General features: G+C 39.8%; 1 protein-coding gene across 3 annotated transcripts in view; it reads left to right on the plus strand.

Annotated features, from left to right (window-relative positions):
• REPS2 (RALBP1 associated Eps domain containing 2) overlaps positions 1 to 2,628 on the plus strand; it is a 2,057,440-nt gene extending 2,054,812 nt beyond the window's left edge. For all 3 annotated transcript variants that reach the window (XM_044073054.1, XM_044073053.1, XM_044073052.1), the window contains one exon: positions 634 to 2,628. In XM_044073054.1, coding sequence (XP_043928989.1) covers positions 634 to 702 — 69 coding nt within the window. In that variant the 3' untranslated portion in view covers positions 703 to 2,628. The remainder of the gene's footprint in view (positions 1 to 633) is intronic.
• The last annotated feature ends 8,065 nt before the right edge of the window (positions 2,629 to 10,693 follow it).

The following is a 10,693-nucleotide window of genomic DNA, read 5'->3' on the forward strand; positions in this document are numbered from 1 at the left end:
TCCCGAACTCCACTGTAGTGCAATCTCCAATCAATATGTCAGTCTCACAACAGTGAATGCACACTGGCATTCGCTGTTGCTGGTTCAACATATTTCGAATCGCCATTATGAGACTTTGAAAACTGCCTTTCAACATTCAAAGTTCGCAAAATGGCATTCAAAATTTTCAGTGTAAACCACTTAGAATAATATGTTGTTTTTATTCTACATTTCCTGGTGTGGTTTGTGGTGGAAACAAACTGGATAGTACGTATCCAGCTTCCCTTTTTTTTGTTTACCGATTCTAGCTAATCTTGTAGATTCTTAAACATTCCAGGACTGAGTGAGATGTTCCCATGATTGTAACTGTTTGTGTGCCCTGGAGGATAATTGATAGTGATAGATATATATATATATATATATATATATATATATATATATATATATATATATAAAGATAGTGGTGCCAACTGCAAATATATAACTGTGAAAACAGTTACTCTTATAAAGCTTACAATTTTTTTGCTGCACCTATTTATGAATAATAATTGCTTTCCTGTTTATGAGTAGTAGTAGTAATAGTAGCAATAGTAATAATAATTATTAATAATAATAATAATAATCACTTTCTTCCATTTTCTTCGTCTGTATCAGGAAGTCCACCAGGATCGCATTGCCCTGGAGTCACAGTTGGAGCAGCTGCGTCCCCTTGTAATCTCATGAAGAGCTATACTCTGCCCTTCTGTTTGTGTGCCAAGGTTACTCATGAACTATGTGGACAGGAAGAAGGAATCTGTGTACACATCTTACATGCTGTTAAACGAAGCAACAAAATGGCATGATATCTGTTATTGGACAGCTGTGGTAATGCTGTCCATGTCTGTATTGCAGCGGGCAGATCTACATTATCTTTTTTTCCTGTTTAATAAACATTGCTTCCAGTGCAGACTCTGGACATTGTTTGTTCAGCTGTTTTGTAAGGGTGTCTTGTTTGATGGGCTAAGTACTGATTGATATTCAGGTCATGTTTTTCTTGATTGAGTCAGACTTGAGTGGATTGTACACCACCACCACCACCACCACCACCGACACTACCTTTTCCTGTTGCGGCATGCACTGCATTCGTCTTAAGTGGCAGTGTCACCTTTAGAGACATTTAATCTTCATTATCTCCTCTTATAGCACATCACTGAAGTCATCACATCCCCTTTCCTTTGCCAGGTATTCAAATTCTCATATATTGGAGTTTAGCAGTCACACCACTAGCATTGCCCTTTAGAACACCTTGATAATGCATTATTAAGACTGCTACCTGCTTTTTGTAATTATGGGAAATGCACATTTCTTAAGACTATAAACTGCCATTAACAGGCTAAAATAAATTAACTCTGTAAGTTTTAGTACCATGGCAGGTATTCAGAAATGAAATGTTGTGAAATATGCATTTCAAATACATTTGTTTACACTTGAGTGCAAAAACATGTATTTTAGATGTGCAGCTAGCTATTTTAGACACATTCCATGAAAGTAGGTAAATATACAAAAGCACTGACTCATTGTAATTAGTGCTTTGCATAAGCTGTACACATTTGTGAATATTCTTCATGTCTTTATGTTTGAAGTGTAGTGCCAGGTGAACTGATTTCTGAGTACAAACTGTACAGTTCCCCGTAACAAACTCAATTTTCTTCTAAAAATCAAGAAGGTGCTGCCCAGCATTATAATCAAAACATATAAAGCAAGTTTTCCTTTTATGTTGTATTGTTCAGTGCAGTCAAGTTTTGTATCTGTTTTATAGGAAAGTACGTTTGTTCTTTAATGGCTTTAAAAAGTCTTTTGAAATATTGTTTACTATGAGATTTGTGCAGCAATGAAATAGTTCTGTGATTGTAAACATACTCTTTCGTGTTATTTTTAAACTGAAATACTATGCAACAGGGAAGCACTTTGGTTCCTGAAATATGAATGAAGAAAATCATATTTTTATATACTGTATATATTGTATACTGTACTGTATACATGCACAGCATCATAGTGATGTTTACAGCTTCATTATAGAAGAAGGAATGACATGTTTGTTTCTTCAGTGTCTGATAATTTGTGTGTGCGACTACTTGGTCAATACTGTTTGTGTGCGTGTGCATGCATATATCTATTTGTAGCTCTATAGATGTACGCATGTACAGGCACACATATGTTGAAACAGAATGCTATATCTGTGAATTCTTGTTTTTGCCTGCAAAGGAATGTTTTGGGAAAATGTAGCCCATCTTTGTAATAAAGTACGAACTGCTGGTATATGTTACTAGAAAAGTGTGCTTTCTTTGCAAACAAAAGTGTATAGTGTACTTGTCAAGTATATTTAATAAAGAGTGACCAGTTAAAAAGAACCAAAGTGAAGAGATCACTTATGAATGTTGCTGCTAGGATCTAAAATAGACAAACCGATATGGAAAGGATGCAGCAGTGCATACAAATGTAATAATCTGCTATGCCTACATTTGCTGACAGTATAGTTACTTAGTAAATGCAGTAGTGAAGCATAGCTTCTTGGGTAAAGAACTATGTATTGTCCATATTGTACAAATTACATCAGTTATAAAATGCTGACACTATTGATTGACTGTTAAAATAAAATTTTACATCAGACATTTCATTTCTGAATTATATCATATGACTCATTTATAGGATTGTTTAACATTTTTAAAAAATACCTTAATTTATTCGTGCCTCGGTGGTACAACGGTAGCATTGTTGCCTCAGCAAGAGGTTCTTCTGTTCGATTCACGGCTGGAGTGCCTTCTGTGTGGAGTCTGCATGTCCTCCCCGAGGTCGAGTGGCCTCCGAAAGACATGCGTGAATGGGCGTGCCTTCACTGAAGGTTGGGCGTCGGGCTGGCAACTCGGCACCATAAAAAAAAAAATCGACTGCCAATCATTAGTGTACCGGAGTTCCGCTGTGGCGACCCCTAACCGGGAAAAGCCGAAAAGGCAAACAAACCTTAATTCATTCATTAATGTATAGTAACAAAAGAATAGACCTGTGGCAAAACATGTTTCATTCAGAGGGGTAGCATCTAGGGCATTTATTCTATAGGTGCTTAATCTCTGCTCTTGTTTCTTGCTTCTCCATCTTGTTTGTCTGCGGCACCGAGCCCCATAACACCCCTGAGCAGGCATGAATTATACATTAACGCACACCTGGTTGGGCAGTATTGCTTATGTAAGCATCTGTGCCATACTTCCAGTTGTAGTGGTGCTTCTAATGGCTGCCATGTTTTTTTTGTTTGTTTTTTTTTTCTGTTGAAGAGCATGTAAAGGGCCCGTGTCCCCAGGTGGTTCATAAGTAGCTATGTAAATTTCTATCCTACTTTTATTGTCCTTTTCATTTATCTCAGAAAATTATGTACTTGAAGATTCTGCTTACATATAGAAATTCACTTTTTAACCATTTTGCTCCTGTACTTTGCTCATTTAGATTTTTTTTTTTTGTTTTTTCAGGGGAGGGCACAACACTTGTAGGTGAGGTTAGAACATTGAAGAAGAGAGATTGTCTGTCTCTTATTTGAAGTATCTGTAGCCTTATTTACAGGCGCTGTTGCTTCCTCATAACATTGCTGTGAGTTACTCAGCCTCCTGTCTACTCATACCAATTCCTTCTTTTGTATGTTTGATATGATGACCTTCAGAGCTGTGTACTGGCAATGGTTGTCTACTCTTAAGTGAAAGAGGCTGCATTTAGTAGAATATAAAGACTTGATTCTGTTGTCCATAAAGTTTATTTCTAGTGATTCTCACTTTTTTAAATATGATATTACTTTTGAGAGCTTTAAATATGATATTACTGTTGAGAGCTTTGCATCATATGTAAAAAGGTAGATTTTGTTTACATTTATTCTGTTGTGTGGTATGAATGTAATGAACAGAATGGGGCCCAGTACTGAGTCTGGCAGGGCTCTGTTAAAAAACAAGTTCTGAACTGGTTGAATGCTACTCACTCTGACCTTTTGTGTTCACCCAATACTAAACCGTGAAGCACCTTGTTAAAAAACAAGTTTCTCCCCAAAAGAAAAGGCCAGCACCCGACTCCTGCAGCTTAGGTAATGCTAATTTATTCCATAATAAAACAGCAAAAAAGTATCACAGTACACCAACATGGTTGTACCAGTTTCAGTAAAGCCTTCCTCAGCAACCAAACATGATGCAAAAATAAACTTTGTTAAAAAACAAGTTTCGCCAAATACTAAGCCTGGCAGGACCTTCTTAAACACCAAATTCTGATCTGGTTGAATTACACTTACTCTGACCTTTTGTGTTCTGTTGTACTGCTAAATTTCAAGCAGGAAAGAAATGTATATCATCAAAGGTCACTTTGTAAAAGAAAACTTGTTGGTAAGATACGGTAGGAGGAAGCCTTTCTGTCTAGAAAGATCTCAATCAATGAATTATTGCTTCTGTCAAGGTCATTATTTTTTCTCTAGTTGTTTAGCAGAGTGACTGGATGTGACTCAAATGAAGCTGTCCAGTAATTTAAAAGCCTCTATGTCTACCAAGTGGGTCTTGGTCATGCTGCTCAGAAACTGTTCAGATTTAAGCACTCTTGAGAAATATTGTTGTTTCCTCAGTCAGGCTTGTAGTTCTAGTTCTTTTGTTAGGAAAGGTTTGCAAAAGTGTATTTTCATGCTGTGGAAAATAAGTATCTCCTTTAATACCCTAGGGGTGAATACTGTTGGCGTTGTCTTTATTTCTTGCTGTTTTTCCCTTATTTCAGCTGCAGTTTACTTATTTTTAATTTGTTGACAGGGTGTGTAAGTTGTACCAGATACTGTGGACCAAAATATAGTATGTTTTACACTTTCTGACACCATGGCACACATAACCATGTATTTTTGGCATGACACAGCTTTTGTAAAGTAATCTGTGAATGAGCTATATTATGCTCACCATTCAGACTAAGACATTGATATTACTGTATTTCTAGATCAAGAAAAACAAATAAGCAAATTTTAAATTAAAGTCACATACCTTACTGTCAGTGAAAAATAGTTTTGTAGCGTAACAATTCTTAATTGGTGGTGGCATTCTTGGCAGACAAACCCTCAATCCCTGTTCTACTCAGATTTCAGTTCATATCTGAGTTTTACTCTTGACCCTGATTGACCTTTGTGAGTAGTGGCAAATAGCAGTAGAGCAACAAGAAATACCTGGATATTCCTGGCCACTGTTCAGCCAGAATGTGTGTAATTCAAGTCCTTTAACCTTCATTTGCAAATGTGTGGTCTGTGTGTAACTCAGGTCACTTGTTCTTGAACAGTAATGTCTAAGTTGTTGATCCTTTGTTTCATATGAAACTCTTATATTTCCCTTCTATTCTATGTGACTATATACTCTATTTCCATCAATACTTGTATACAGCTTTTATGTTGTTGGGAGACAAGTTACTGGTCCATAGTTCTTAGGGTGATCTGCATGTTCCCTTTTAAGTATGAGTATAGTTTTCCCCATTGTTAGCCAACCCTGTGTCATTTCAGGGTGTACATATAAGTAGTTTTCACTCAAGGCTAAATCATTGTGCAAAGACGTCGGTACCTTCAAACAAAAGTTAGGTACAGCATCTGTACCTGGCATTTTCCAGTTGTGAGCCTTTCTTACCTTTATTTCTTTCTCAGTAGAAATTACTTCATTCCAATCCAAATCTTCTTTATCATAGTCTCTCTAATTGTTCTTTTACTTCTTTTATCCGCTCAGCCACCTTATCATGCTCAACTGGGTCCTCATAGATATTTTCCCAGAATGCATTCATTTCCTGTAGTCTTGGTGGTATCAACATTATCACTGTTTTCTTTTGTAGCTCCCTGTAGAATTTCTTTGGACCATCCTTAAACTGTTTTGTAGCCTTTCTTTATATTTCTCAGCGCATCTCCTATGTTTTTCAACCTGAGCAGAGATTTTAATGTATTGTTAGTAACTGTATATAACCCAGCCACTGGGGATGCACAAGCTAGTGCATTTCTTTGTGCTGGTCCTAAGCCCGGATAAATGTGGAGGGTTGCGTCAGGAAGGGCATCCGGCGTAAAACTTCACCAAATAATTCATGCGGACAGCAGTAAATATTTACATACCGCATCGGTCGAGGCCCGGATTAACAATGACTGCCACCAGTACTGTTAGCCAACAGGGTGCTGGCAGAAATTGGGCTACTGTTGGCCAAAGGAGGAGAAGAGAGGGAAGGCATGGCCAAAGGCAGGAAGAGAGGAGAAAGGCTAGGACTGTGGTAGTGAGGGTCTGAACTTTGAATGTTGGCAGTATGACTGGTATAGGGAGAGAGCTAGCCGATATGATGGACAGAAGGAAGGTTGGTATATTGTGTGTGCAAGAGACCAGATGGAAGGGGAGTAAGTCTAGGTGTATCGAAGGTGGGTTCAAATTGTTTTATCATGGTGTGGATGGGAGGAGAAATGACGTAGGAGTTATCCTGAAGGAACTGTATGCTAAGAGTGTTTTGGAGGTGAAAAGAGTGTCGGATAGAGTGATGTTTATGAAGCTGGAAATTGATGGTGTAATGATGAATGTTGTTAGTGCATGTGCTCCACAAGTTGGGTGTGTGAGTTCGATGAAGTGGTGATGACTGTACCCAAGGGTGAGAGAATGGTGATTGGAGCAGATTTAAATGGGCATGTTGGTGAAGGGGACAGAGGGAGTGATGGGTAGGTATGGTGTTAAGCAAAGGAATGCAGAAGGTTCGATGGTAGTGGATCTTGCGAAAAGGATTGGCATGGCTGTGGTGAATACGTATTTTAACAAGAGGGAGGAGCATAGGGTGACATACAAGAGTGGAGGAAGATGCACACAGGTGGATTATATCTTATGTAGGAGGGCCAGTTTGAAGGAGATTGGAGACTATAAAGTGGTGACCAGGGAAAGTGTAGTTAGGCAGCATAGGATGGTGGTTTGTAGGATGATGTTGGTGATCAAGAAGAGGAGGAGGAGTGTGAGGGCAGCACCAAGGATTAAATGGTGGAAATTGATAAAGGGTAATTGTGAGGTGGAGTTCAGGGAAGAATTAAGACAGGCACTGGGTGGCAGTGAAGAGTTACCAAATAGCTGGGTAACTACAGCAGAGCTAGTAAGGGAGACGGCTAGAAAGGTGCTTGGTATCACATCTGGACAGAGGGACGACAAGGAGACATGGTGGTGGAATGATGAAGTACAGGAGAGTATACAGAGAAAGAGGTTGGCAAAGAAGAAGTGGGATTGTCAGAGAGATGAAGAAAGTAGACAGGAGTATAAGGAGATGAGGTGCATGGCAAAGAGAGAGGTGGCGAAGGCTAAGGATAAGGCATATGAAGAGTTGTATGAAAGGTTGGACACTAAGGAGGGAGAAAAGGACCTGTACCGATTGGCTAGACAGAGGGACCGAGCTAGGAAAGATGTGCAGCAGGTAAAGGTGATAAAGGATAATGAGGGAAACATACAAGCGAGGAGAGTGTGTTGAGCAGATGGAAAGAGTACTTTGAGGGGTTGATGAATGAAGGGAATGAGAGGGAGAGAAGGTTGGATGATGTGGGGATAGTGAATCATGAAGTGCAATGGATTAGCAAGGAGGAAGTAAGGATAGCTATGAAGAGGATGAAGAATGGAAAGGCTGTTGGTCCAGATGACATACCTGTGGAGCATGGAGGTGCTTAGGTGAAATGGCAGTGGAATTTCTAACCAGATTGTTTAATGAGATCTTGGAAAGTGAGAGGATGCCTGAGGAATGGAGAAAAAGTGTTTTGGTACCGATTTTTAAGAATAAGGGTGATGTGCAGAGCTGTAGTAACTACAGAGGGATTAAATTGATCAGTCATAGCATGAAGTTATGGGAAAGAGTAGTGGAAGCTAGGTTAAGAAGGGACATTACGATTAGTGATTAGCAGTATGGTTTCATGCCAGGAAAAAGCACTGCAGATGCGATGTTTGCTCTGAGAGTGTTGATGGAGAAGTACAGAGAAGGTCAGAAGGAGTTGCATTGTGTTTTTGTAGACTTAGAGAAAGCATATGACAGGGTGCCTAGAAAGGAGTAATGGTATTGCATGAGGAAGTCGGTAGTGTCAGAGAAGTATGTAAGAGTGGTACAGAATATGTACGAGGGTAGTGTGACAGCGGTGAGGTCTGTGGTGGGAGTGATGGATGCATTTAAGGTGGAGGTGGGATTACATCAAGGATCAGCTCTGAGCCCTTTCTTATTTGCAATGGTGATGGACAGGTTGACAGATGAGAACAGACATGAGTCCCCATGAACTATGATGTTTGCAGATGACATTGTGATCTCTAGTGAGACTAGGGAACAGGTGGAGGAGACCCTGGAGAGATGGATATATGCTCTAGAGAGAAGAGGAATGAAGGTCAGCAGGACTAAAACAGAATATATATGTGTGTGAATGAGAGGGAGGATAGAGGAATGGTGAGGATGCAAGAAGTAGAGGTGGTGAAGGTGGATGAGTTTATATACTTGGGATCAGTAGTTCAGAATAATGGTGAGTGTGGAAGAGAGGTGAAGAAGAGAATACAGGCAGGATGGAGTGGGTGGAGAAGTGTGTCAGGAGTGATTTGTGACAGATGAGTACCTGTAAGAGTGAAAGGGAAGGTCTGCAAGAGGGTAGTGAGACCATCTATGTTATATAGGTTGGAGACAGTGGCATTGACAAAAAGGCAGGAGTTAGAGCTGGATGTGGCAGAGTTAAAGATGTTAAGATTTGCACTGGGTGTGACGAGGGTGGTCAGGATTAGGAATAAGTATATTAGAGGGTCAGCCCAGGTTGGAAGGTTTGGAGACAAAGCCAGAGAGGCAAGATTACATTGGTTTGGACATGTGCTGAAGAGGGATGCTGAGTATATTGGGAAAAAGATGCTAAGGATGACGCTACCAGATAACAGGAAAAGAGGAAGGCCTAAGATAAGGTTTATGGATGTGGTGCGAGAGGACATGCAGGTGGTTGGTGTGACAGAGCAAGATGCAGAGGACAGGAAGAAATGGAACAGATGATCCGCTCTGGTGACCCTTAACGGGAACAGCCGAAAGAAGATGATGATGATGATAGTGATTGTATAACTCAAATCCTGATCTGTTTTAATGCTGTATTTTTGTTTCAGCTCATTCACTTTTCTAATATTTTTTTTCATTGATTTCCTTTTCTGTATTCTTCCAGTAATGATATATCTTTTCTTAACCGTTTAACAAGTCTATTTTTTGCTTCAACAATGGTGGTCTATTTGTACCTTTATTTTCCTTTACTATTTCTGCTTTCTTGGTACTACGTTGTCTGTTAGTTTTTCTGTACAGTAATCTGTTCTGTCAGGTTATGTTATATTATATAGACCTATCTTTTTCATTTTAATTACATTATTAATTTGACTTATTCATTTTTTGACAAACCTCATCTTATTCACTTCTGGTAGCCACTGTCTCTCATACATATTATATTTATCCATTTCTATCAAATCCAGTAGGTTTCTCTTAAACCATTTTCTTCCTGATTGACCGTTTCTTCTACAGTATGTTTCCTGCTCTGTTTTGCCTCTGTGTGGAAATATCTTAGTTTTGAAATTACTGTGATGTTTCCTTTTGTTCATAGGTTCATACTAGGCTATCTGCCCTGGGGCAATTATAAGCCTAGCCCGATTCTGTATGGCTTACGCCACCCCTTGATTTGAGTATACTGTGCCCTTTTTAAGGTTTAGTTTACTGTGCCTCTGTCTAATAGTGACATGGGAGTAATCCCTGGGACAAACCTACGATCCCCCATCCACCTATCGAGATTCTTCTTGAAGAGATTCAGTGAGGTGCTCTGCCTCACATGAACTGGAATTCTATTCCAGAGCGAAGGGAACCTCTGGGTTATGAACCTGTCCCTCCAGCAAGTTCTATTTATTTCTGTGCTGAGGTTCAAGTCCCTCGAGCGTGTGGCTCTAAGGGATTTAGATTTACTGAGGTGGAGCATGTCCATTAATTCTGGATTTGACATAGCTTTGTATGTCAGGCATAGATCGCCTCAAAGTAGGTGGTATGCAACTGAGTTGAGCTGGAGTTTTTTTAACCGAGCAGCATATGGCATCTGTTTGAGACCCTTGATCCTCTTGGTGAGATACTTTTGTGGTCTTTCTAATTGCTGCAGGTGTCGGGTAAGGTATATCCCAAAAGGGGCATTGTATTCTATGATGGGCCTGATGAGGGATGAATAAAGGGGCACGATTACCTCTCTTGATCTAGATGTGAAACCCTTCGTGATGAGGTGGGCTATGTAGAAGGTCTTTCTAACCACTTTTGCAATGTGGTTTTCAAAGGAGAGATTGCTATCAACTTGGGTCCCCAGGTCCCTAATAACTTTCTCTGAACTTAATGGGTTTCCGCCTATGTGGTAATTTGTGGGCACATTGTTTTTGCCAAAGGGTATAACTATACATTTTTTGGCATTTAGCTTTAAACCATGGCGCTGGCACCAGTTATCTGTCTCTGTGAGACCTTTTTGAAGGATGTTTGTGTCAGCTGGAGAGTCTATTATGGAGCTCAGTTTGCAGTCGTCTGCAAACTTGGTGAGCCATAGTCCTCCCACATTTGCCTGTACCTCGGAAAAGTATATACCGAACAAGAGTGGTCCCAGGAAAGAACCCTGTGGGATGCCACTTGTGACCGGTTTCGAGTCTGACATGGCTCCAGCAACTCTCACTCTGTG

The sequence above is a fragment of the Protopterus annectens genome, chromosome 5.part1 (assembly GCF_019279795.1).
Source record: "Protopterus annectens isolate FY-2018-M chromosome 5.part1, PAN1.0, whole genome shotgun sequence".
Lineage (NCBI taxonomy): Eukaryota > Metazoa > Chordata > Ceratodontiformes > Protopteridae > Protopterus > Protopterus annectens.